This window comes from Solanum lycopersicum, chromosome 9 (genome assembly GCF_036512215.1).
Source record: "Solanum lycopersicum chromosome 9, SLM_r2.1".
Taxonomy (NCBI): domain Eukaryota; kingdom Viridiplantae; phylum Streptophyta; class Magnoliopsida; order Solanales; family Solanaceae; genus Solanum; species Solanum lycopersicum.
The window spans coordinates 1,422,624-1,450,039 of NC_090808.1; the positions used below are offsets into that span (position 1 = coordinate 1,422,624).

The following is a 27,416-nucleotide window of genomic DNA, read 5'->3' on the forward strand; positions in this document are numbered from 1 at the left end:
TTATTTTTTATAATTCTGCGTCGAATATTTTTTTTTGTGTTGAGGGTCCATCGGAAACACTTTCTACGACATTAAAAAGGTGGGGACAAGGATGATATACATTATATCCTGCTCAAACCATACTTATGAGATTACACTTGATATGTTATTAATTGTTGTTTATTACTTAGCTTATATACTTTGATATATATAGTTACAAAGATGGTTTTATATCTTGCTATTTTGTTCTTATAATCCTACGTTGGATGGTTCCCTTTTTAATCGAGAGTCTTTTAGAAATAACTTCTCTACCTCATTAAGGTAGAAATAATGTTTGTGTACATCTTACATCTATGGGTGTAATCTTAGCCCCCCCAAAAAAAAAGGTCAAAAGAATTTATATGTTGTATTAGCGAAACACGATGGGGTGAAATGTAGGCGTTTGCATCGCTTCACATCATTGGTCTCAAGCCCAAATAAAGAGAGAACAGTTGCAATAAATCTTACGATAATCTCAAAATCATCATGAAATATTCTTCCTTAAACACTAACCCGGCCAAGACTCACCAATAAGGTAACTCCGCCCTGTGTTTTTTGGATCAAATCCGGTGACAATTCTCCACTCATGTCCTTCCAGAGCTGGGTAAGTAGTCAATTTCTTTATTCTCAACTTGTATGTTATTTACAAATTTAATTGTATGGATTTTGTTGCTCGTGACAAAAACTTTTAGCGACTAATTTGAGTTGTGATGAGATGGCTGAAACGTCTTCATTTTGATAGTGATATCGGATTTGGTCCATTTCAGAATGAAAAAAAGAATTCTATTGAAAGCACGTCTTTGAAAATAGAGCCTATAATATGTGAATTCAAATTCGGAACTAGTATATATATATATATATCTATACACGTATATACGAAACAAAAAGTCCATGCCTTTTTGCATGTCTCTACAAAAACTACGCCGTAACGACACGTGTCGTTTCAGCGATTCTTCAAACTCTTTAACAAACAGTCCTTTATACCTTCACACTCATATTTTTTTTCTGCAAATCTCTCTCGAGGAGAAATCATTACTCAGAGGTAAAATATTTTTCATATTATCGATCTTCCCTGCATGTATTCAATTTGATTTGAAATGGTTCTCGATTCATGTAACTACATTTTTTTTTGATTTTTTTTTGTGTAATTATGTGATCTACATTGAAATAGCTGCTGATTCATGTGCTTACGGCGTTTTTTTCAGATTTTTTTTGATGATTTATGTGTATAATAATGTGTTTTATGTTGAAATTGCTGCCGATTCATGTGCTTAGATTTATTAATTTTTTTTGATTTTTTTTGGTGTAATTATGTGATCTACATTGAAATAGCAGCTGATTTATGTGGTTACGACCTTTTTTAAAGATTTTTTTTGATGATTTATGTGTATAATTGTGTGTTTTATGTTGAAATCGCTGCCGATTCATGTCCTTACCGTTTGTTTTTTTTTAATTTTTTCCCCTGATATATGTATATAATTTATGTGTTCTATATTGAAATAACTGTTGATTCGTGTGATTACAGCGTTTTTTTTTATGTATGTGTGCGATTATGTGTTCTATGTTGAAATAGTTGTTGATTCATGCGCTTACAGCGTTTTTTTGATGATGTATGTGGTTAATATTTGTTAGGATTTCTGCAATGTCGGTGAAATCGGATCGAAATGTATGAAATTATGTGTTTAATGTCGCAGTAGCTGCTGATTCATGTGTTTACAGCGTTTTTTTGATGATGTATGTGGTTTATATGTGTTAGGATTTCTGCAATGCCGGTGAATTCGGATCAAAATGTGTGAATTATGTGTTCTATGTTGAAATAGTTGTTGATTCATATGGTTACAACGTTTTCTGATGATGTGTGTGTTTTATATTTGTTAGGATTTCTGCAATGTCAGTGAATTCGGATCAAAATCTCAAAGTTGTTAGTGTTGATGATCAATCAGGAAATGAAACCCTAATGAAAAATCGAAATAATCTGAATTTAGTTTGTGAATCGGTTATTGATGATGGGGTTAGGGTTTTTGGAGAAGGTAATGATGTTGTTAAGGGTTTAAGAGTGGAAATGGAAGGTTTAGGTGTGGAGATTGACTTGGGTCCATGTGATCTCGAAGGTGGAATGGGGTTTGCAGGGTATGGTCGGCTTGACGGTGAGCTTGTGGTTGATTTGACGAGATTTTCACAACTTACACGAAGGGGGAATGTAGTAGAAGGAGCCGACAACATGCAAGAGGTATCAGGTGGGACAAATGGATCTGTTCGTGATGGTAGAACAGTCAACTTTAATGATGGTATACATGTTGGGCTTGATGCTGTCATTCCAGAAAGACGAGAGGTTAAGCACAGAATGGAAGATGAAGGGAAGTTTAACGTGTCCGATTTAGTATGGGGTAAGGTGAGGAGTCATCCTTGGTGGCCTGGGCAGATATTGGACCCTTCTGCTGCATCAAACAGCGCAATGAAATATTTCAAAAAGAATTGCTATCTTATAGCTTATTTTGGTGACCAGACATTTGCATGGAATGAAGCATCTAGCATTAAGCCATTTCAGATGTACTTCTCTCGAATGGAGAAACAGTGCAACTCAGAAAACTTTTCTCATGCAGTGAACTGTGCTCTAGATGAAGTCTCTAGACGGGTTGAGTTAGGGCTCGCCTGCCCATGTTTGCTGGAGGAAACCCGAGCAAAAATGGAATGTCAGATTGTTGCAGTGGCTGGTATCCAGGCGGAATCAAACATGAGAATTGGAAGTGACAACTTTTCAGATCAAACCCCATTTAACCCTGCCGAACTTGTTAGAACACTCAAGTCAGTAGCAGCAGCTCCACATTCCCGGCTTGACAGGTTGTCGTTTGTGTTGGCAAAAGCTCAGTTGGTGGCCTTCAATCGCTGGAATGGTTATAATGAGCACCCAGTAATAGAAGAACTTTGCGATTTGTTTGAGAATGATAATGATGTTGAACCACTGCCTGGAAAGAAAGATGCTAGTGATGTGGCGTCGGAGGAAAATTCTAATGTCCAAGGTACTTCCTCAACAAAGCGTCCTCGTTGCTCGGGGATAGCTGATCATCCTGGTAAAAAGGTAAAATCAATGTCCATGTTGGTGTATGGGAGCAGTTCACGTATATCAAATGATCAGAAGAAATCTAGAGGGATAGCTGGGCGAGAGAGGAAGTCTGTGTCGTCTGAGAAGAGACATTTAACATCTGAATATATGCCTAGCAATTCAAAGGCAAAAAGAAGGAAAAAAGAATTATCACAAAGCAGTCGTAACAAGATCTCTTTACCATCTCATAAAGCTGCAAGGCGAAATCTCAAGTCTATTGACAGAAACTCACGAAGAACTAGTGAGCATAATGAGAACTCGAGAAATATTGGTTTTGGAGATTCAGTACTTGGTCTTGTGAAATCTGAAGGAGCACAGTTGATTCCAAAAAAGCTCCCTTCTTCAACAGAAATGCTCTCAAAGCTCTATTCGGCAGCCAGGGATCCTATGAATGCGAGTAGTATTTTGCTGTCACAAGCTAGTTTGTTCTGTGATTATAGGAATTTAACTTGCTCTGAAACTACCGTGTCAGCAGACCACTCAAAGCTGACAGAAAAGCACATAGGACAAAATCCATCCAACTTAGCTACTGAAACTTTGTTGATAGAAGGTATTGAGGACTCATATTGGACTGATAGGATTATTCAATGCAACCCCGAAGATCAAGTGTTATTTGAACCAGAGGTCCAAAATGAGGAGGATTTTCCTAATGCTAAATGGGAGATTTCTCCTGGCTTGAGTACGATCTTGGACCATAAACAACAAGTAGGCCCGTCGGTTGAGAATTCAGAAAGAGAAAATTTATCTGATCTTGTGGATGGAAGTTCCGAATACTCCCCAACCATGCTGATTCTTAAGTTTTCTGATTTAGAATCAGTTCCTCCCGTAGTAGATCTAAACATAATATTTAGTCAGTATGGTCCACTTTGTGAATCTGAGACCAAGCTTATTCACAAGAGAAAACAAGTAAAAGTTGTTTTCAAAAGGCGTGCCGATGCTGAAACTGCTTTTAGCAAGTCAGGGAAATTCAGTATTTTTGGTCCATCACTCATCAGTTACCGCCTACAGTATTCACCATCACCATGCAAAGCATCTTGTACCTCTAAACGTAAAAGGAAGTATGCAGCATCATTAGCAGTGAATGGCGTTCGAAAGTGAAGTAAGATGAATTCTTCATTACGTAATTTGTTGGATTTCCCTGTCGGATTAATTAGTTAACTTGTTAGCTATGTTAATATGATTTTTGTTGCACATAGCTGAAATTAACTACTGACTGTTTTGTCTACTTAGAAATGTTTTAGATAGAGAAAAATAGACTGGGAAATATCCCTTTTATTTGTGTTCAACTAAGAATTTTGTGTCTATATATTTGTTTAACCCGGAAATATAATATATTTTGGCATCTAGTCATTTCGGTATACTTGATGAATTGGTTTTGACAGTTCAAATTTCTTCATATTAATGAAGGTAAGATGCACTTAAATTGATTGTCCTCTGTTGACTGTAACTTGCTTCTTTAGTAAAGGGTGTGATACTATTGAATTACTTGGTCTTTGCTACTGAAAATATAAGTTGCGGGGACTCGTTCACTTTTGATGTTGCATCTCTGTCGGATTCTTCAAAAATACACTACTTTTGGAGAAGCTGACATGCATCCGTGAGATATGTAATTTCTTAACGTGGTGTCTTAGAATATGCATATACCTTATCTATGACTTGCTATAATCTCATTTGGCCCAGATTATATTTAAGAGATGAGGGAATTTTAATAGTTTTCATGTTCATGGGGGGAGATTGTACCTCCCCGAGGCTAAAGGCCGAGAATGATTCCCATCTGATCAGATGGGATGGCTTCTCATAGAATGATTCCCATCTGATCAGATGGGATGGCTTCTCATCCAATCATTAGACGGAAAAGAGGTCAGTTTGTTGAATCCTTTCTCTAGTACCCAAATTCAACTTCCGAATCAATTTGTCTTAACTCCTTTATAGGTTTAAGGTTTAGGAGAAGAGGAGGATGAAGAAATAAAGGAATATGTTACATCGAAATGCTATTTTATCTGTCAGTCCTTTGTTTACATCAGATTATGTACTTGTCATTGCATATAACACATATGTTAATCATTTAGCTTTTTCGCGACCTGGAGATACTAATTGGACTGAATTCGAAAATCGGTGGAGTCTGCTATATGATTTACTACAAGAGTCGATTCTATCTTGTTTATTGGGGCGCTGAAATAGGTATCATTGATGTTCAAGATGGTCCTGAACCACGCGTAGAATCGCGCTTGATTCATCTTGACGATAATCGTGACTTGTTTTGACAAGGTAATGTTCAATACTATCTTGTTGAGGTAAATGATGCATTATTACTACTTGTTCGATTTGGTAGAAACCGTCCAGATGTTGAAGATGGTGTGGACACTTATAAATGTGAAGTATATGAATTAGATGCAGTGGAAGGTAAGTTCAAAGAGATTAACAACTTGGGAGATTCAACTATTTTTTTTGGGTCTTTCATTGATTCCCCTAAAGTTATCGGAGCTGAGCCTAATCATATATATTTTACTGACGATTGGTTTGAAGAGAACTATTTTTTTTGGAATGTGGCGGTGGAAAAAACACAGGGGCTTACAATCTTGAAGATGGAAGTATTGAATCTTTTTATCCTGAATTATCACTGAGTCGTTCTTGTCCGCCAACTTGGGTTATACCATCATTATGATCATCATGACGATTTATTTGTGATCAACTAAGAGGTCTCGAATTTGAACCTGGGAAACACAATAATGATAGGAGATTTAGGTTAGATGGAGAGGGACAACAAAAGCTGCTCAATTAGAAGAAATTGTAAATGTTGTTTCTACTAGAAGGCTATTAGACCAACATCACGCACTCGTAAATTAGATGTCTTGACTTCGAACCTTATATATGACATTCCTCCTTTAAGGACACTCTGCGCGAGGCCTTACAAATTTGAATAAGTCGAATCAGTGAATTTACATGCATAGATGGCGTGTTGTAAACTAAAATGATGCTTTCCACACACTTTCGAAATCGATATCGATATCGCAAATCAATAATAATACGTGTGTGACCATAAAAATCTTTGTTAGTAAAATTTAGAAGATAACGAGAATAATAATAAAAGATGTGGCATGAATGATCTTCGGTAATTTGATTTAATTCCATAGTTTGTGAATTAGTGTCATCAAATATTATATCATGTTTTTTTTTTAATTTGTTTTTTTTAAGCTGAAATTATCACACAAATTCAACATATGATATGAAATTATATCTTTGCCATTTTTGATCTTATAGATCTATTTCAATTATATAATTGTTAAACATAAGTAACACCAAACAAAATGTAGATAGGTGAAAGAAAAAAAATTGAGTTCAAGATAATTATAATTTATATATATATATACAAATATAAACTATACACACACCACTTATATGACATAGATACAAATATAAATACATATTGTAATCAGTTATAAATATGACAGATATATTCAATTCACCTCTCTCTACTTTCTGTCCTCTCTAGCTCGACTCTCTCTTCCATCTTTCAATCTCGATCGTCACTCTTCTCTCTATAACTTGTAGCTACCAATCATAATTAACAAACTACAACTTTAAAGTGTAATTAAACTATTTTTTGAGTGATTACGTGCAAAAGTTCTCGATCGTCAATATTTCAAAATGTATTCTTTCCGTTTTAATTTATTTGGCTTATTTTAACTTCACATAAAATTTAAGAAAATAGAAAAGATTACCAATACAATAAAATGTCAACTAATCTCATAACCTTAAATATATTGTACCAAAAGTCAAAATTAGAAAATCGCCACAAATAAAAAATAAAACTTAGATTTAAATAAATTGAAACGAAACGAACCGAGGATGATTGGTCCAAAGTCCAAACGGCTAGTGAAAATATTAAATTTCATTTTTTTTTTCATTTCCACCAATTCTTTTGAAAAACCGCTTTGTTAGCAATTCAAAAAAAAAATATATTCCCTCTTTGGCTGTAGCGCTCCCATTTCTATCATCGCACTTTTTTTTTTTCTCTCAGAAACCCCTTTATCCCCTTTTCCATTCAAATTTGAAATCAAATTCAGATTCAAAATCAAATTTTAGCTTGGATTTGTACTGCTGGGGTTCATTGAAAAGAGTGAAAAAAATGGATCTTGAAGTGAATGAGTTTAGTCTTATTGATTTCTCATCGGAAAATGACAATCTTATCGGAAATTCATCTTCTCCTCTTCCTTCTTGGGGTCTTGAAGAATACCCATCTTCAGGTTTTTGCTGTTCCATTTTTTTTTTCATGGGTGATTGTTGATTTTAGTTGTTAGTTTTGTTTAAAAACCTGTTTTTTTTCTTCTTTGTTTAGTCTTGAAATTACAACAATGATTATATACCTAGTGTAAGGTATGAGGACGGTAGTGTGTATGCAGATTTTACCCTAATTTGGGTGATATAGGAGCTGTTTTGGATTGATTTGAAACTGTGGGATTAGAGAAAAATATAGTCTTTCTGACAAGATCTGGAAAAAGAAGGGAAATTAGCTTGTTACCCTTTTGGGTTTTTAATGAATTCAATTATTCAGTTGTGGATTTTGTTTACTTTGTTACTAGTTTTTGATACTTTGTTTAGTGTTTGAACTATTGAATAAAAAGAGTAGCTTTATTCGAGGGTATAACCTCTCTAAGTAGGGGTAAAGTACATGTATACTCTACCTTCCCCCCGTCACTACTTGTGGGATTACAATGGGTATGTGAAGATCTGGAATAAATTGAGTTTTCTCGCACCCTTTGGCTGTTTAATGTGATTTCATTTGAATGAATGTGTGGAGTATCAGGAATTTCCAGGTTGATCGATCCCACCTCAAATAAATTGAAGGAAGAAATCGCTGATAGAAAAAAGTGACTAAGTAGCTTGAGGTTGATATAGATCTTTTTGGAGTTTATTAGTTTGGGTTTCATGCATGTTTATTCCTTAAACTTCTGAGCCGTGCTGGGGGCTGAGAAGTACTTAAGAGGGATTTAGACATGCTTTTCTGAGCTTTTGATAGTAGTTTTGTTGGAAAAGAAGTAATCTTTTTATCCTATTTGATTGATGGCCCATGAATTAAAGTGCTCATGGAGTGTTATTTCTTTTTTGTATTTGGTATGTCTCTGAATTATAATCATTTAATGTGGGAATGGACCCATTTAGCTCATTTAACTCATAATGAAAAAGGATGCTGACCTTTTATGAAGCAGCTAGTGGAGATTACCCTGTAGAGAGCTGGATGAGGGGAAGCCCTTACATCTGATACTAAAGATGGGAATATCCTGACCCTGTTATAATTATGCCCGTGCATTGTTACGTTGTTCAACTCTATTTGGATCTTTTCTAGTATGTGGAACTCTTTACTGAAAGAACTTAAAGAATAGCTAGAGTTGTTGTTTCCTGATGGAGATTTAGAGTGGCTTAACTTTCTCGATAAAGCCTCAAAGGTGGACCTTTTCACTCTCCTCGGTTTTTATGATAATTTATTAGAGTAATAAACTTCTTATTTTGCTTATGCTGCTTCAATTCGTTTCTTTTTTGATCTGTGTTCAGATAGTGGTACTAAGCTACATCTGCATACATGAAATGGTACATTGTGGTTGAATTATTTTCGTTTTGTGCTGTTTAGCAAACCAGACTGAGGCTAGAATCTTGGTGTTTTCAGGAGCTATTAATATTCAAGAGGGAATGGACATGGCTGGTAAAGGTAACAATGATGAGCAGTTCCCTCAGCTGCATGAGTCGAAGGAACCTGAGAAGGCCAGAAGAAAAGGAAAGGTCAATTTGCGCAAAAGTTTAGCTTGGGATAGTGCTTTCTTTACAGATGCAGGTAGCTTTTGTTTATAGTTTGTATTAAGGGGGATTTATTTATCTAATCCTGTACTGCAAACTCAAGATTACTATAACAACATATTCAGGTGTGCTTGATGCCGATGAGTTGTCCTGCATGATTAAGGGAGGTGATAAACAAACTTTACCTATGATTGAGGAGGATGTACGACAATCACTTGATTCAATTTCCACGTTGGAAAGTGATAATTTGACACTAGAACATATTGAATCAGAGTTATTTGGAGATATAAGAGCCTCAATCCAGAAGGTGGCCATTCCAACTAGTGGGGATTTATCTGCAAAGACAGATAATGTAGCTAATTCTTGTAAGTTAATAGTATTTGGGAGCGGGAGTGGAGAAGGGTTACTTCCTATAGGGTCAGATTTCTTTTGAGTTGAAGTTTCAATCATCATAAGAGATATGCATATTTCTCGCACATTATTCCAATCTAATATTAATCTTTTTTACAGCGGCAAAGAAAGTGGATCTTGCTTCAAAAGATAGGGTAAGTTTAATTTTGTAGAGATGACAATTGAAAATTTAGTTACTTCTCTATATTTATTAACAATTATTGTCTATATTCTCTAATGTCAGATGAAGCCAATAATTGCTCCAAAAAGAACTAGTGGAGCACAAGCTGGGATACCCAAAAGTCAGCCAAAGCAAATTACTGGAACACAAAGATTGGGTAAAGGGTTGAACCAGGATAAGGCACAAGTCACACAGGCATGTAATTTGTCTTTGAAGTTTCATTTCTATTAGTCAGCTCAAACAATATTCCTTACAGGGTCATCATATTTTCATATTTCCCTTTGGTTTAGAATACTGTTTTCCCCATATTTTCTTTTCTATAGCCAATTAAAAAAAATTCCTTATATTTAACGAAAATATGATCATTCATCTTCAATTTTCCCTTTTTTCAGTCTGCTAGCTGTAGTCTTTTAAAGTATTGGTTGATTAGCAAAAGAATTGGGACTTCTGATATTTTACTGACATTGCTTTTTATTGGTTAATGAAGTCTATCAGTAGAACGACAAGTGTAGCATCATTAAAGCCTCCAAAAGTTAACACAAAGTTGCAACCTGTTTATGCATCCAAAAGGGCTTCTTTGGATATCACACGAGTCAAATCAGATAATGACAGCATGAAAATCAGTACAGGTAGTGGTAAAAGACTTTGTTAAATTTTGGATTAATTTCTGAGTAAAGGATGAGTAATAGCCGTCTTCAATCATTTATGGTTTGTAACAATTTCTTAAACATTTCTTCTGACCTAGATAGTTTAATGGTATATTGCAGCTTCTGTTAGAGGGGCTCAGACACCAAAAGCATCTGCCTTAAATAAAACCAGTAGGGTGTTGCCCAAACCTGCTACATCGATGAAGCCATCTTCTGTGGGATCTTCACCTGCAATGAAAATGCATGCAATAAGATCTTCAAGTGATAGTTCTGGAAGTACTTCATCTGACAAGACAGCTAAGTCTTCAATTCCTGTAGTGAGGAGAAAGATTGATAGCAAACCTATTGCCCAACCTTCTGCAAGTGCAAAACTCAAAACCCCTTCAAAAGCCGCGGTGAAGAGTAAACTACCATCTGGGAATTCTGCTGTCTCAGCTTATCTGATGTCTTCGAAGATCAACGCAAATATATCGCCTGCTAGTTCTATTAGTGAGTGGTCTTCTGTATCATCATCATCTTCTGCGATCCAAAGGTCAAGCAAGTTAAGGACTAGCTTTGACACCAGCTCCTGCAGATCTTTTGATAGTGACACCTCAGCTTTGGATATAAACAATCAATTAATTGATCAGAAGTCAGATAAGCCCGAGATTAGGGGAACAACTTTACCTAGAGAGAGTTCAAAGCAAGCAGGCTCAGTTTCTCGTCCAGCCTCTATGATGAAACCAACAGGATTGCGCATGCCATCCCCGAAGATGGGTTACTTTGATGGGGTCAGTTTAGTGTTCTTTTTATATGGATCTATTTTCATGTCCTTGAATTAGAAATGCTTTATGTGATGAAAGCATCAAGTATTATGATGATAAGATCATTACCAAGTGGAAAGAAAATAGGTGTATTTAAGTTTGCTGATTTTTTTTTGTTTGGAAAAAATGATTACCGAGTGCAGGACTTTCATATAGTCAAGGCCATTTTCTGGCAGCTTCATGAAAGTATCTTATGTTACTAGTAACAATCTTCGTAATTCTTGAATCTCAGTGTACTTCCAAATTTTAATGTTAAAGCTTACTGTTATGCAGGTGAAGGCAGTCCGCACTCCTAATGGTACTCATTCCAATCCGTCTACTGCACTGTACAAGAAGGAAGCTACCATCTGTAGCCCTAAAGTAAACTCAAACACTAAAGCTAAGAGTGTAAAAGTTCCACTGAGGGCAAACAGAAAGCCTGAAACTCTGAAACACCTCTCTCCTTTATCTTCTTCAGACAAGTCAAATATTTCAGATAATCACTCTGGCACTCAATCCAGTTCAGCTAGTCCAGTGCCCAAAACTGAAACTATCGTCTGTAGCCCAAAAGGAAACTCAAACACAATAGCCAAGAGTGTGAGGGTCCCTCTTAGGGCAAATAAAAAGCCTGAAACTCTGAAACACCGCTCTCCTGCATCTTCTTCAGACAAGTCAAATGTTTCAGATAATCACATTGGTGGTCCAAGTGATATTACTCTTATTCCTGAGTTATCTCTTGAAGTTCAACATGAAATAAGTGGAGCAAATATCGATGTTCTGGCAGAAGAACCTGATCCATTTGAACACATCCAAAGTGCTGGTTGGGTTGCAACTCAGGGTGAAAACCAAGGCATAGCAAGTGCTTTGAACAGTGAGGAAGATATGGCTGAAGGACGTGATACAGTTGAGCATGTTGCAGATGCTAGCTTGGTTGCAACTAAGAGTGAAAACCAAGGTACAGCAAGTATATTGAACAATGAGGAAGTTGTCTCTTTGGTTTCAAGTATGAGTGAAATCCAAGGAATAGCAAGTAAATTGAACAATGAGGAAGTTGTGGCCGAAGGACCTGATACAGTTGAACATGTTGCAGATGCCAGTTTGCTTGCAGCTATATTGAACAATGGGGAAGTTGTAGCCAAAGGATCTGATACAGTTGAGCATGTTGCAGATGCTAGTTTGGTTGCGGCTATATTGAACAATGAGGAAGTTTTGGCTGAAGGACCTGGTACAGTTGAACATGTTGCAGATGATAGTTTGGTTGCAGCTATATTGAACAATGAGGAAGTTGTGGCCAAAGGATTTGATACAGTTGAGCATGTTGCAGATGTTAGTTTGGTTACAGCTATATTGAACAATGAGGAAGTTGTAGCCGAAGGATCTGGTACAGTTGATCATGTTGCAGATGCTAGTTTGGTGTCAACTATATTGAACAATGAGGAAGTTGTGCCTGAAGGACCTGTTACAGTTGAACATGTTGCAGATTATAGTTTGGTTGCAGCTATATTGAACAATGAAGAAGTTGTAGCCGAAGGATCTGATACAGTTGAGCATGCTGCAGATGCTAGTTTGGTTGCGGCTATATTGAACAATGAGGAAGTTGTGGCTGAAGGACCTGATACAGTTGAACATGTTGCAGATGATGGTTTGGTTGCAATTAAGAGTGAACAGCAAGTCATTGATAACAATGATATTCACGAGATTAAGAGTGAAAACCAAATAATAGCAAACACTTTGAACAATGAAGTTGTGGCGGAAGTGCCAGAAGCAGTTGAACATATAGCAGGTGATGCTTTGTTTGCAATTGAGAGTGAAAATGAAGTCATTGTGAAGAATGATACAAATGTGATTAAAAGTGAATACCTAAGACTAGAGGAAGTTGTAGCCGATGAACCTGACACAGTTGAACACGTTGCATGTGATGGTTTGGTTGCAATTAAGACCGAAAATAAAGTCACTATGAACAATGATACAAATGTGATTAACAGTGAACACCAGAGAATAGAGGAAGTTGTCGCCGATGAACCTGACACAGTTGAACACGTCGCAGGTAATGGTTTGGTTGCAATTAAGAGTGAAAATCAAGTCATTGTGACTAATGATACAGATGTGATCATGAGTGAACACCAAAGAATAGAGGAAGTTGTGGCTGATGAGCCCGTCACAGTTGAACATGTTGCAGGTGATGGTTTGGTTGTAATGAAGAGTGAAAACCAAGTCACTTTGAACAATGATACAGTTATCATTAAGAGTGAAAGCCAAAGAGTAGCAAGTACTTTGAACAATAAGGACTTTGTGGCTGAAGGACCTGATACAGTTGAAGATGTTCCAGGTGATGGTTTTGCTGCGATTGAGAGCGAAAATCACAGTGTTTTGAACAATGATCCGGCTGGTTTGGCTGCAATTAAGGGTCAAAAACAAGGTGTTATGGAGAATGAAATGAACTTGGATACTATTGAGAAGATTGACATCAAGCCTGTTGAGGTTTCTATTACTGAAAACATTAGACGGTGTCAAACAGAGGATGAAGATGGAGTAGGTGTTCAGTGCAATGGTAATTATAATTTGGACGTGCCTAGCCAGATGAATGAGATGAACCTGGAGGATAATGAAAATGGTTATAATTTGGACATGCCTAGCCAGATGGATGAGATGAACCTGGAGGATGATGTAAATGGTGACCTCAAACATACCAGGACTGATCATGTCGAGAGAGAATATGACTCAACTTTCAGAGGTGATGAAGGTAGAGTAGATGTCAAGGATGATTTGAATACTCCTGAGAAAACAAATGCAAAGAAATATGTGTGCGCAAATCAAGCGGACCAATCAAACAGTCAGGTAGAAGAAGTCAGCATGACCCCATTTAGCAATAAGGTTGAATCTCTAATGAACAAATTGGCCTATTTGTCACTAAATACCCCTCAGACAGCAGTTAGAAGGATCCCCTTTGCTGTCAAGAATTCTTCCGGTGATTGTCTTGATTTTTGTGAAGGAGCTGGACATGTAGTTGGGAAGACTGATTTAGATTTGCCTTCTTTGCAAATCGATCATAAAGAGAACAACAATTTATGAGGATAGCCAAGCATGCTTCATTGCAAGGTAACAGATGTGTTTCTATCCTGATATTATCATGAAAAGATCTTTCTCCCAAATGTAGTGAACTTCTCTGAAAAACTTAACCTTTAACCTCTTTTGCGTTTTATAAATTGGTGTATTGATGTGCTAATTTCGCGCAAACTTTGATCTTCAGAGATTGTTAGGCTTCAAGAACAAGGCTAGCTTCCGGGGGTGGCAAAAGCATCACGTTTGTATAGCACACATGACGAAGGCTTAAGTGATGCATGCTTTTTTTTTCTTTTTGCGTTGAGCTAAGATCAAGGTTTTTGAGAACATATGTCTGTGTAAGTACTGATATGTGTATTACATGAATGTAAAAACCTTGGATGTCTTTATATGTAAGAAGAATTACAGTCAAAACCTCACTAGATTCAAGAAAACTGCTATCAGTAAGCACATGTTTTCCTACACTCATTGGAGATTGTCTGATAAATGCAATGTTTTGATTTTCATGTATTGCTGTATAAATATCACGTTGCATGTGGATATCTTGCTGTCTTGCTCGAACTCTTAAACAATGTCAAACATATGCTGTATCGATATGGAAGAGTCCATGCTAAGTAAAATTGCTGTGTTAATACTGGCAAGTATTTCCACTTATTAGACCAATCATATCAACTTTCAACGATTCATGTATTTAAGTTACTCAGTATGTTACCAATATTGAATGCGAATAAATATTTTTTTCAACTCATCAAACACATCAAGCTTATGTACTTAACACTGAGAGACCTTGCCTTATCGTCAATTACCTTCTGACTGTAACTTAGGGCTGTGTATCGGTCGGTTCGGTTCGATTTTGAAGTTTATCGGGTTGGCTTATTGATTATCGATTTGTAGAGATGCCATTAAGATATTGGTTTATCGGTTATTGGTTTATCGATCTTTGATCAATATCGGTTCGGTTATCGGTTTAACCGTTAAAATTTGTGACACAAAAGAAAAAACATTGAAAATCACTTGGAAACAAGGTGACTAACCAAATAAATCATGCACTTGAGTTCACAAGTTACATCTTGCTCAAAAGCAAACACTTTTACATTGTAGAATAATCAAGTATTTGAAACAACCAAAAATAAAAGTAGGAAATTAAACTCTAAGTCGAGGACTTTATATACAATATGGTATAAATATTATTATTATCAGGTTATCGGTCAACCCGTTAAGAAAAAACTTTAAACCGTTAAGAACCGATACCAAAAAAAATCAAAACCGTCATCAAAACCACTAAACCAATAACTTAATAATATAAACCAATAACTTTTTTATCAGTTCGACTTATCAATTTCGGTTCGATTTTGAACAGCCCTACTGTAACTCTTGTCCCTCTTGTGTCCCATCTCATTCGAGACCAATCACATGAAAACACACCAAAGTGTGGTGAAATTATCAATTACACACCTAAGCTATGCAGTCTAACTTTTCTCTGTATAATTTACTTGACTTGTGTATCAAAGCAAGCATACAAGAAATACACACAAACTAGAGACCAATTTTCTGTTGGATGGCACATTAAGGTAACATTCGAACTCAAAATTAATGAACCAAAATTCCAGTACAATGTCTAATTAAATAGAAGTTGACAAAATAATAACTTGAATACAAGCTAAAAGTCCATTGCAGGCTCGAGGGTATTTTTGCAAAAAAAAAGAAAGAGAGGAGATAAATTAAGATCTTGGCTTCTCCTTCTTCTCCTTGAAGAGAGCTAGAAGAGAGACACCAGAAACCTTCACCACCTTGAAACGAACTCCGGGAATATCTCCCACGGCGTGACCTTTACGACCAAATCCAGCAATCAGCACTTCATCCTGCAAAATCAAGAACTCGTAAGGTCAGTACGTTACCCCAGAAAAATGCAAAACAGTCTACACATGTAAGAGCAAAAGACTCACGTTTTCTTCGATGTAGTTCAAGCAACCATCATTAGGGACAAAAGCAGCAATCTTTTTCCCATTCTTGATGAGTTGAACCCTAGCACATTTACGAATAGCAGAATTTGGCTGTTTAGCCTCAATACCTCTGCAAACACATATTAGTAACTTCACAGGTTAGATACAATTATAGATGTTTTTGAGATATGTAAGCAGAAAGATGAACGTACATCTTCTCGAGCACAATGCCTTTAGCATGGGAAGATCCAGCAAATGGCTTCTTCCATTCGTTACCAAGATGGGACTTCTTGTAGGACTTGTCAGCCCACCTTTGTCTTCTGCGGTGGGACTTCAGCTTGCGTCCAGCTCCCATTCCACGTGTCTTCCTGTGTTTTTAACCATGTCAGGAGTTAGTTAGTAGGAAATACATTACTGTGATTCCCACCAAGGATATTACTCATCATTTGGATGACAAATGATATGACACAATATCAGAATCCTAGCTTAGAACTCGAGCAGCACATCAATTCTCTATCAGTTAACTCATGGAAGATGTTACTAATTTTGTTCAAGAACATGTGAACTGTCCATTTTGGACGAGTAAACAAAGCAAAAGCCCATCTGGCCGATCTCAAATTGGATGAGAAGGCAAACCACCACAGATTAGTTAGAGTCAGCTATATGAATTAACTATAGCTAAATCTCAGATTAGTTAGAGTCAGCTATATGAATCCATCCAACCCCCTATATATATATATTCTGAATCACTGAACACAAAACTAGAAGTTTGCGCAGTCGTCTATAAGTTCAAAGATCAACTAGAGATTCAAAGTTCAAATCTTATGCACTATATTTTTATTTTTCGAACCTCTACCGTGAAATGAAAATCTTGGATCCGCCGCTGCCCCCAACGCCAAACCCCCATTTCAAGTCCACTTCTTTACAGTCATTACAAATTACAACTTCACCTATCCTATAATCTCAATTATTCAAAAACACTCAGCAAAATTGATCAAAATGGCCCCTTTAAGATAATTAACTATAAAAAAGTTCCATTTTTGAATAAAACCCACACACCCAAATGAAGAAAAAAAAGCTCTTAAACACATAGATTTCACTACTATAAACAATCACACTAGTACTTGACCAAACAATTATCAAAAACTAAGAAAATTGGTTGATAAAAACACAAAATTTAAAAATGTTTCACAAGAAAATAAGTTCAGTATAAAATTTCAAAGGAAAAATAATGCATACCCCATGATTGCTGATTGAAGATGACTACTCCGGTTTACAGAGGTTGAAGAAGAAGAGTCTGCCGCCTAATAAAACCCTAATTCTGAGAATTTTGGGACTATATATATATATACAAAGAGGGTTACATTTGGGCTGATAAAATTGTTCGGATCAAATATTTGGGCCCAATTTGAAAATAATTGGGTCATTAGGCTTACATATTTACGGGATGTAGCTACAGTTTAATTCGTGGGTACCTTTGTATAATTGAACTATTGTTGTATAAATTCGACATAACGAGTTTATACCAATACAAACATTTGAACTTTAAATAGTTATACGAATTCCGATTGATATAAACGATCGAAAATTATACAAATTCGAAAACTCAATCCATGTAATTATAACTGAATGTTGACCGTGAGTGGTAATTAAGTAAAACTATACCTATGGTGACTAATTAATTTATTTATGTTTACTTAACAATGTAATTTTCCCTTGAATTTTTGTCATAAGGTCGTTGGTCTTTAATTTTTACCTTTCATGGCTTTAAATTTATAATAAAATAGCCAAAATAATTGCTAACAAGTAACAACGTAAAAACAAATCAAAAAATCACAAAGTACAAGTAAACAAAGACTAAAGTATCATAATTATTTGAGCTCCATATCTCAATTATAATATTAGTGTATGAATTTTCTATCTGAATTATCACTAAATGTTTATTAAAAGTTAAAACGCACGTCAACTATCAACAATTCAACATTGATACTTACTTAGTGTTAGTTTAGGTAGAAAATTAAATTTTGAGTTAAACTTAACCTCAAAAATTAATTCAAAAGATGACTAGTGAGAATTAATTACCCTATCTATCTCTTAAAGGGACGATGTGAGACTATTTACACCCCTCCACACGCTTGTGGTTGGACATATGACACGTAAACAAATTAATGTAGAAACACAATATTAGAATCGAGAATTGAAATGACTCAAAAGATGACTTGTGAAAATTACCCTGTCTATCCCTTAAAGGGCGGATGTGAGACTCTTAACACCCCTTCATACACTTGTGGTTGGACATATGACACGTAAACAAATTAATATGGAAACGCGATATTAGAACCGAGAATTGAGATGAGTCCTGCTCTGTGGTATTATATTAAAAAATGAATATTAGGTTAAATTCAACCCAAAAACTAATTCGAGATGTGAAAATCAGCTCAAGTCATATCAAAGACACCACTCATCCACTAAAAGGGCCAATGTGGGACTCTACACAGCAAAGATAGATAAAAAAAATGTCATCTATGACATGAAAGAGCAAATTTTACCATTAATCATCTCTCATAGCTATCATTACACTTGCAACAAATACTTGGAAAATACAACAGTCTGTATCTAAAAATAACAATTGCCATACAAACTGGAGATTTCCAAACAGCTATACAAAAATCCGCGAAAACGATTAATTCCATGAAGGCTGAATCAGCTCAGCAAGTCCTGAGAAGGAAACTTAGTAGATTTATTAACAAATGATGAAAAATGTTTACATGATCAAGATTACTGAAGAATTGGAACAATGATCATGTGAAAGCAACCTGCACGATAGCGCATTATTTACTTCTGTCCCTTTTTCAATAAAAAACCGAGTTTCTTCAACATGTTGTTGTTCTTCTTCTTTGGCGAGTCATCATCCAAGTCATCCAAGAGTGGTGAACCAAGCTTTCCACCGATAGTGTGGTAGTCTAAAGAACCTGTTCTCTCGACATATTTCCCGTTGTTTCCAGTTGAAAGCATAGATGCAGCTGCTTCAGCAGCCTTCCTCCATTGATCACATTGCACTTTTAACCTCCTTAGCTCGGTTTCGATCTCCGAGTTTGCAGCCTGTGCTGCATTCAGCTCGTCAGTGACACGAGTTACCTTTCTGCTGCTTTTGTCTGCTTCCTCCGTCAAATCTCCCAGCTTCATCAGGGCCTCTCTTTCTGCAGTTTTTGCTTCTTCTACTAAGGCAAGTGCCTCGTTGTTAACTTTGGTACTCTCCGATTCCCTCTTACTGATTTCCGACTTCAACTGTTCATTCTCCTCCATAAGACTCAGCAACTCTGTCTCTTTATCTAATAGATTTTCTCTCAGATCTCCCAAAACTGACTCTGAGTTCTTTAGTTGAGCAGCTAACTCAAACTCTTTATCAGTTGACTGCATTTGCTCAACATGCAGACTTAGCCCCTTATTCACATCTGAAATATCAACAAGTTGAGCTTCAACATTCATCAGTTTTTCTTTCAACTCTTCCACTTCCGATTTTGCTTCATTTAGTTTTCTTTCCCATTCAGCCTCCCTCTGAAGTGATTCGGATTTTGTGCGCTCCACCAGTTCATAAGCACTTCGTGTCTGCAAGGTGTTCTGGATGTATTCTTCCTGATACTTTCTCTCAGAATCCTCCAAAGCAGCTCTTAATTGACTTACCTCAACTTGGATGGTACTCAGCTCAATGTTTAGTTTATCAGCTTCTACATTTGAGCTGTTTCCTTCAGCAGCTACAGAACTTTCGGAAGAGTCTACTGGACCAGACTGGAGTTTTCTGACAAGCTCCTCCAATGAAGCTACTCGATCCTTTGATTTTTCCAACTCCAAAGACAAGGTCCTGCAAGCCTCCATTGCTTTCAAACCTTCAGAACGTAGAGTATCCTCGGTTATCTTGGCCACTTCCAGCTGCATCTGAGCTTTGCTCACTTCTTCAAATGAACAAGCCTCAGATTCCTTGCTATCGTTAAGCTGGTTTCTCAGTTTATCAACCAATGTAAGGGTCTTTGTAAGTTCAATCCTTAAGCTTTGTATCTCAACATAAGCTGACTCAGCATGATGAGCTTGAGCGGCTTCACAATCAGCCACTCGGTCCAGCTGAAGTTTAAGTTTCTGTATTTCATTCATGGCAGAGGCCAAAGCAGCAGAGTCCAACTCATGCTGCTTCTGGATAGCCTCAAGCTCAGATTGCCATGCTCGGTCTCGATCCTGTGATATCTTGCGCAACTCCAGCAGTCGAGCTTCTTCTGAATCTGAGAGATCAAGCAGCTGCTTCTTAGAGTCCTCGAGCTTTCCTGACATGACCACAAGCTGCTTTTTAGCTTCATCAGCATCCTGTTGAGCCCTTTTCTTCAATGATTCAGAAGAACTGAGTTGGTCCTTCGCCTTCTTTAGCTCATCTTGGAGTTGAGCAAGCTGCGTTTCCAAGTCAGATGCTTTGACAGGACGCTTCTTCTATGTTGTCAAATTAGAACATTGAGCATTAGAATAATATTATAAGTACCTTTAACAGCGAAAAGAACGAATAATTAGAAACAGAAACAAGTGGCTAGCACATTTTACACATAACATAACTCAAGCACCTCTATCACTGGACTCCGTGGTGACCGGCGACAAACAACTTTCGGACTCCTATCTTTAGGTGTCCTGTTGGCTGGATTCGGAGATGAAACAGAATCAACATCTGACCCTGGAGTCCTGAGCTTTCGAGCTGTCTTTAGTGTAGCAGCAGATATCCTTTGAGGCACTTCCACAGAAACAGTCCTTCAGCAGAAAGGGAGAAAGAGAACAAGTTAGTTAAACAACTAGAGCAGATAATGATAATATTCTATTTCTCAAAATAGACGGTACAGACTCGCCAATAAGTACAATTCGTGTAATTTTTAATAATGTAAGTGAAGTTTCCTTTTTATCGCACAACACACCAAATATTTTGACGAAGACTTCACCAATGGCTTCATTTAGAACACATCAAGAGTCTAAAAGCCATTTCATTAGTAGTACTAATATGTTACAGAATTTTAATATGACATTTCTTAAGCTGATCTAGTGCTTTAACTTCTTTCTTGCAAAGCCACATCACTTAAATTCTTTTTTCCTAACAGAAAAAGATGGATCTGCCAATCTCCAACCTCGATACCATGTGAATGTCATGATATAGTATAGTTACGAGCATTTCGAGAAAAATTTCTTCAAAAGTTCAACAGTATTAACTCTTGCCTAAAAGACCACTGAGTTCTAGACGAACAATTTCCTTCGACTTAGAGAATGAATGCACTGCACTTTAATATGAAAAAGTGTAGTTGATAATTTATTTAGTTGAAACACTCTTGAACTGACAAATTTATCTACATTTACGGATGACAAACAAATCAATGTTCTGGTCTCATGAAGACTGGATGACAAACAAAGCAAAATACCTTCCTTTTGGTGTCTGCATATCAATTTCCTCTCAGCAGCAAAATGTAGAAATGAGAAACTAAATGAGCTTTGTACTAAAGTTCACCTGACCCACAACACATGAAATAGTTCAGAGGATTCCGTGGCTGAGAACGAAATTCTAATATATGTACAAATGCAAAAGACAAATAAAGATTCATGAAGTATATGTAAACTTTAATCAAATACTCAAAAGCGGAAATCAAACTAAACAAACAACACTGTCCCTTCAAAGAAACTCCAGATAAACTACCTCCACTCCACCAACCAAACCTTACAATGGAAAAATAAAGAAACAACGAAAAAGGAAAAGAAAAGTTGCAAACAAAATAATATTATTACTTAAGCCATGTATCCACTTTTTCCTTTTCCTTTATCTTTACTCATGCTCTTACATGCTTTAGTTTAACTGAGGGGCTGTCGAAAACAGTCTATCTCCATCTCTACGAGGTAGGGGCAAGGTTTGCGTACAGTCTATCCTTCCATACCCCACTCGTGGATTTAGACCGAGTATGTGGTGCATAAGAAAATGACATTTGAAATCATATTGCAACAAATATCTCAAAAGTGGACAGGAAACATAGTAATCACCAAATGACTTTCTCAGACATAATAAGATGAAATGATTCCTAAACTTACCCATCTTTATTATTTTATATTACTTCAAAGAAACATATGAACTAAAGAACCTACTTCAATGGACATATCTTCAGCAACCAGCAGGTTGCCAAAACTTGAGAATAAAAATAAACCCCCAAAACAGAAACAAGAAGACAATAAGAAAAAAGAACATTTCTGTTTTAACTAAACAACATTTGCCCAAGGATAAAAAGTAGATGTCTACTTGTTGTCGTACAGTCCGTGGTGGGACTGCTCCACCCTTAACCAAAGTTCTCAAGTTCGAGACCTAAGTATGGAGAAAATTATGTTGGGAGTGCCACCACACACTAGGTGGGAAACCAAAAATAAAAGGAGAAAAGACAATTCCAACCCTTGAAGATATTGCAAAGAGAAAACAGCAAAATAGGACCATTTAGCCCAATAGCAAAGCAGAAAGTCATGTTTCAAGAAGAAGAAAGTTAGTTAGGCTTTGGGTACTTGCTCCAATTTTTCATTAACTAAACTTCAATTATAATGGTAATCTCTCTTTATTTCCATATTTGGGAAAAATTATACAGATCTAAAGAAACTAAAGAACACATCATTTTCCTCTCTAAACAGGCAAGGGAAAAAAAACAGAAGAAGAAAAATTAAAGCACTTTCATCAGAACACAGTCAATAGACAAAGCCTTTGAAGCCAAAAAATCATCCCATATTGTAAAACCAAACAAATATCTCCTCAAAGACTGAAACTTTATCAACAAAGAAACCAACCCACACGAGAAAATCAAGTAATTAAGCAAATACAGATACACTAAACCCATGAAAACATGATAAAGATTCAAACTTTAACAAAAAGAACAACAATGACACATTAATAAATGAACAATCTGACATTACCAGAAAGATAAACTCAAGTTTTCTTGTGTAAACACAAACAGTAGGGTCTGGAGAGGTTAGAGTGTACGCGGAGCTTATCACTAACTCTGTCTAACAACCAACAGCTAATATTTCCCAAAAACTATCCCACATTGTAAAACCAAATCAATATTTCATCAAAGACATAAACTTTATCAAAAAAAGAAACAACCCCACATGAGAAATCAATGGTCTAAGCAAATACAACAACACTAACACCATGAAACATGAAAAAGATTCAAACTTTAAAGAAAGAACATCTGCAAGAACCTCAAAATCTCTTATAATTTACCAGAAAGATGTTAACTTAGACTAATGAAACTTCTTATGAAAACCAAAAACAAGTCATTCATACATTTCTCAATAAAGAAAAAAAAAGTAAAAACTCACTCAAGCTCCAAGAAAAGAAGTATACCCTTAAAAGAGGAGAAAAAAAGTGAGGTGAAGAGCTCAAGATTTTAGCTTACAATAACCCCTGAGAAGGAGAGGAGAGTAATAGTGTACACAGTTCCCCATGAAAAACACTACCACACACTATTTCTCTTTAATTTTTCTCACTCTCCTCTCACTCCCTCTATAGTTTTTTGTTTTTGGTCAAAATAAAGAAAATATAGTAATATTTCAATTTCAAAAAAGGTTGTCTTTTGTATGTTCAATAAGTTTTGAATTTTAATATTATACCATCTTTTCGTTTATTTTTACTTGTTATTTTTAGATATCGAGTATATTTCTTCATTTCAAATTTCTATTGGTGAATTTTTAATCGGTTTCAAAAAATTATATGACATATTTCTATGTCTAATAACAATTTAAACGTTTGTTTTTATCTTTAATGTAATTATTTATAGCCACACAATAATATGTTACTTATTTTAAACTATAAGTTTCGAAGGCTTTTCTTTTTCTCCAAAATTCTATATCAAGTCAAATTGCATTACATATATTAAGATGAAAACCAATAATTTTCAAGATCTAAGACGTAACATATAGATAGCTGGCATAATACATGACGCTTAACTTGGCTTCAACGAACAACTATGTCCTTCAACTTTGAATGTACACAAGTATACACTTAAATTTGTACAAAATTGAAAAAGTAGACACAAGTGTCCTAAATGACATAATACGCGTAGAATGTCATGTAGGAGACAAAGTTGTCATGTAGCGGTATCATGTATGACAAATGCGTTCATTTGCTCAATTTTATACAAGTTTAACTGTCTACTTGTACACATCTAAAGTTAAAGGTCATAATCGACAACTGATGTAAAAGTTAAGATTCATATTTACGTATTATGCCAAGATGGTTAGTATGTTAATATATTCATACTAGTCATTGCTTTTAAGAAGCGTAAAAATTTAAAAGAAAAAATATACAAGTACCTCCCTAAACTATGATCGAAATTTCAGAGACACACCTTGACTAAACTAGGATCTTATTACCCTCGTAAACTCTTTTTTGCAATTTTATACACCTTTCGTCTTACGTGTACACTTCGTGACACCACGCAACTGAGGTGCATGTGAGATATTTGGATGCCATGTAAATAAAAAAGGTACACAAAATTACAAAAAAAAAAGAAATAAATTTAGGGGTAATAAGATATTAGTTTAGTTAGTGTGTGTCTCTGAAATTTTGATCATAGTCTAAGTCATATATTTTTTTAAAAAAAAATAAAAAAGTAAAAGTAAACGGATCCAAAGACAAAATTAATTAATTAAATGTTTATACTCGATAAACACAGGCTTGGTCCCACTTTTCTCTCTGAAATTTCCAATATGTCATTTTACTAAAAATCCAAAACATATGGAGTTATTAGATTAGATTCCTTCTTGTTTTCTAGTCAATTTATTTGATTTTTTGACAGTGTAACTCTATTTTAAAATTTATATAACTTGTCTTTTTTTGTTTTTTTTTTTCACTTTGATGGTCAAGAAAATTAAAATTGATCTATTAAATTTGACAGTGAGAAGTATATGTATAATTGCACAATCATTGTAGAGAAAGTGAACTCTTCTTTTTTAAGTGAATATTGTTTGAATATTTGAAATATGATTCATTTTAATTGAATATATATATATATATATATATATATATATATATTTTGTATTTTTATTAGATATTTTAGATTTAAATTTTAAAATATTTTATGATAAAAATTTTACGTTTTTACGTGGAGTAGATTGAAAAAGCTACTAAGAAGAATATTGTTTTTTCTCTTGAGCCTGTAGGTTTCCTACGCACCACAAATTACTATGCTATAACACTTTGCTATGTTGAGGGTGTCTAAAATAAGTTGTCTAACCATTTTACGTATTATTTTACTTGTATATACGATATTATTTTTTATATGAAGGGTGTTCGCTTGGACACCCTGACTACAGAGGCGGAGTCAGTACTTTCAATAAGTAGGTTCAAAATCTGTAGAAATAGACACATGAAATATCCGAAGGAGGTTCGACATCTATTATATATACATATATAAAATTATTTTAACCATATATAACTAATATATATTTTGATAAAATTTAATTAGCTTCGACCCAATCCAAAAAGTCCTATAATAGCAAATTAAGAAAACTAATTAGTAGTAAAATAATTGTCAAAACAACATTTTAGTGAAACATTTGCATGTGTTCAACGACAAACAGTGTTTGTAAAAGTGTCTTATCAACTCAACAAGTTGCCAACTAAATTATGCATAGCTTTTTAATCTTGATGGTCCAATATATTATATTAGATATAGTTATTGATTTATTTTTTTTCAAAAGTTAACAAAAATAATTGCTTGTTGCTTTCAATCTAAGTAAAGTTTAAGGATTTGATAACAATTCTTTCTCTTCATTAAAACTTTTTTACTTAATAGGAACATGTTTTTCGAACGTATGATGATACTGACTTTATGATAATAAATTGTAAAAAGAGCAAAAAGAAAATATATATATAACCTATCATAATGACCAGAGGTGGACCCACATGGTGTTCGCCGGGTGTTCGAGCACCCATTAACTTCGTTACGGAATATATATATCTATGTAAAAATTGATAGGTATTTGTATAAAATTAACATAGAACACTCAATGAATAAATAATTTAGTTGGTCCAATGGCTCCTGGATGTGTACTTAAGTTTTTTATTCAGTGATACTTTAGATTGTAACATCCTACGTTATCGCCATATTCCAAATCATAATGGCTAAATGATTAACATCTGTGTTATATGTAATAACGAGTAGCAAATAAAATAACGTTTCTAATGTAGATATACTTTTCTAATTTGATTAATTCCTCACCTTTATCAATTAGGGCAAATTGATTAGGAACTTGAAATTGGGTACGAAAAAAAGGATTCAACAAATCAACGTTTTCTCCATCGAGTGATTGGGTGAGAAGCCATCCTACCTGATGAGACAGGTTAAGGTTCATATAGTCCCGCCTTAGCTGGGGCAAAAAATTTTGTTATTCTTATACATTACTTTTCCCTGTCTCAATTTATATCATTTCATTAAAAGAAAAATGAACATATTAAAATTAAATTATTAATAAACATATAAATGTATAGTTCTTTTTAAGACCGATTAAAAAGAAAAGTAAATCATGAAAAATGAAATAAGAAAAGTAACAAATTTTTAAATATAGCTTAGAAACATATTCAACTTTGACATTTATGTTTAAATTTTTACATTGGATAAGTCTTTATAAAATTGTATGTTAAGTATAATTTGATATGATATAATTTAGAAACTAATAACATTTTAGGCTCAATTTGGAAAAAAGTAAAATTTTCAACCTATAATTTGATATGATAAATGCTTAAGTTTTTACTTCTTAAAGTTAATATTCATGTTTTCTGTAGAAATTCTTTTTTGGTGTCTGAGAAAAACTAAAAAAATATGTCTACTATTTTTAATTTTAGAAAATTTAAATTCAATAAATATGTAATTTGATAAGTAGCCATTATTATGAAGTTTAAAATTTTACAAATAAAATTTCATAAAATAACAAACAAGGACTATTTTTATAATTTTTATTTATTGGGAGAGAGGCGAATGAGATTTATCTATGTGTCTTTGAATCTAGATACATGTATTTGACATATGTATATGAGATCTCTGATATGCGAGATAGATAGGAGAGTAGCGAGCGAGAGGGGAATGAAGGAGGTAAGTGAGATGTTTTAATGTATCACAAATACGTGTAAATTCACTTAGATTCATTGTATCTAAAATAAATTACACTTAATTTTGACTACATGCATTCGAAATACAGGTATCTGTATGCGGCAAATTCATATATCCGAAGTTTAAAATCGAATAAAATTTATAATATTGCAAACTAGTATGTGTCTAAGCAATTAGTTCATAAACTAGTAAAAGTTTTTGTATATATTGAAATCGATTAGTTTAAAATTGAGTTAGATCGCTTCATATAAAATGTCAAAACTCAAAATAAAATTTAGATATGATAAACTATTATAATTTTTTTTAAAAAAATTAGAGAATGAATAAAAATAGCAAA

General features: G+C 34.9%; 4 protein-coding genes across 14 annotated transcripts; 2 read left to right on the forward strand and 2 right to left on the reverse strand.

Annotated features, from left to right (window-relative positions):
• The first annotated feature begins 932 nt into the window (after window positions 1-932).
• LOC101257296 (PWWP domain-containing protein 5) lies at window positions 933-4,481 on the forward strand. Its single transcript, XM_004246646.5, has 2 exons — window positions 933-1,060; window positions 1,897-4,481. The coding sequence occupies exon 2, from the start codon at window positions 1,907-1,909 to the stop codon at window positions 4,217-4,219; it is 2,313 nt and encodes a 770-aa protein (XP_004246694.2). The 5' UTR covers window positions 933-1,060; window positions 1,897-1,906; the 3' UTR covers window positions 4,220-4,481.
• A 2,561-nt stretch (window positions 4,482-7,042) lies between these two features.
• Window positions 7,043-14,483, forward strand: LOC101247653 (flocculation protein FLO11-like). 4 transcript variants are annotated; one of them, XM_069289232.1, is made up of 9 exons: window positions 7,043-7,368; window positions 8,787-8,951; window positions 9,040-9,279; window positions 9,425-9,459; window positions 9,549-9,680; window positions 9,973-10,114; window positions 10,253-10,902; window positions 11,209-14,013; window positions 14,165-14,483. In XM_069289232.1, exons 1-8 carry the CDS (start codon window positions 7,251-7,253, stop codon window positions 13,984-13,986), a joined length of 4,260 nt encoding a protein of 1,419 aa, XP_069145333.1. In that variant the 5' UTR covers window positions 7,043-7,250; the 3' UTR covers window positions 13,987-14,013; window positions 14,165-14,483. The 4 variants fall into 4 exon arrangements, with proteins under 4 accessions (XP_069145333.1, XP_069145332.1, XP_069145335.1 ...); XM_069289231.1 differs by having other exon boundaries at window positions 7,052-7,368; window positions 9,973-10,117; XM_069289234.1 differs by lacking the exon at window positions 7,043-7,368 and adding an exon at window positions 8,675-8,710.
• A 1,060-nt stretch (window positions 14,484-15,543) lies between these two features.
• Window positions 15,544-17,302, reverse strand: LOC101257002 (small ribosomal subunit protein uS12). The gene is made up of 4 exons (XM_004246645.5): window positions 17,160-17,302; window positions 16,133-16,288; window positions 15,924-16,050; window positions 15,544-15,839 (listed from the first exon to the last, which is right to left on the reverse strand). The coding sequence occupies exons 1-4, from the start codon at window positions 17,162-17,164 to the stop codon at window positions 15,699-15,701; spliced, it is 429 nt and encodes a 142-aa protein (XP_004246693.1). The 5' UTR covers window positions 17,165-17,302; the 3' UTR covers window positions 15,544-15,698.
• A 1,126-nt stretch (window positions 17,303-18,428) lies between these two features.
• On the reverse strand, window positions 18,429-23,489 carry LOC101255915 (interactor of constitutive active ROPs 2, chloroplastic). Of its 8 annotated transcripts, none has more exons than XM_010327714.4 (5): window positions 23,314-23,489; window positions 21,362-21,447; window positions 20,525-20,705; window positions 18,737-20,396; window positions 18,429-18,638 (listed from the first exon to the last, which is right to left on the reverse strand). In XM_010327714.4, exons 2-4 carry the CDS (start codon window positions 21,379-21,381, stop codon window positions 18,756-18,758), a joined length of 1,842 nt encoding a protein of 613 aa, XP_010326016.1. In that variant the 5' UTR covers window positions 21,382-21,447; window positions 23,314-23,489; the 3' UTR covers window positions 18,429-18,638; window positions 18,737-18,755. The 8 variants fall into 8 exon arrangements, with proteins under 8 accessions (XP_010326016.1, XP_069145339.1, XP_069145338.1 ...); XM_069289238.1 differs by lacking the exon at window positions 23,314-23,489 and adding an exon at window positions 22,225-22,346; XM_069289237.1 differs by lacking the exon at window positions 23,314-23,489 and adding an exon at window positions 22,020-22,155.
• Window positions 23,490-27,416: the final 3,927 nt, after the last annotated feature.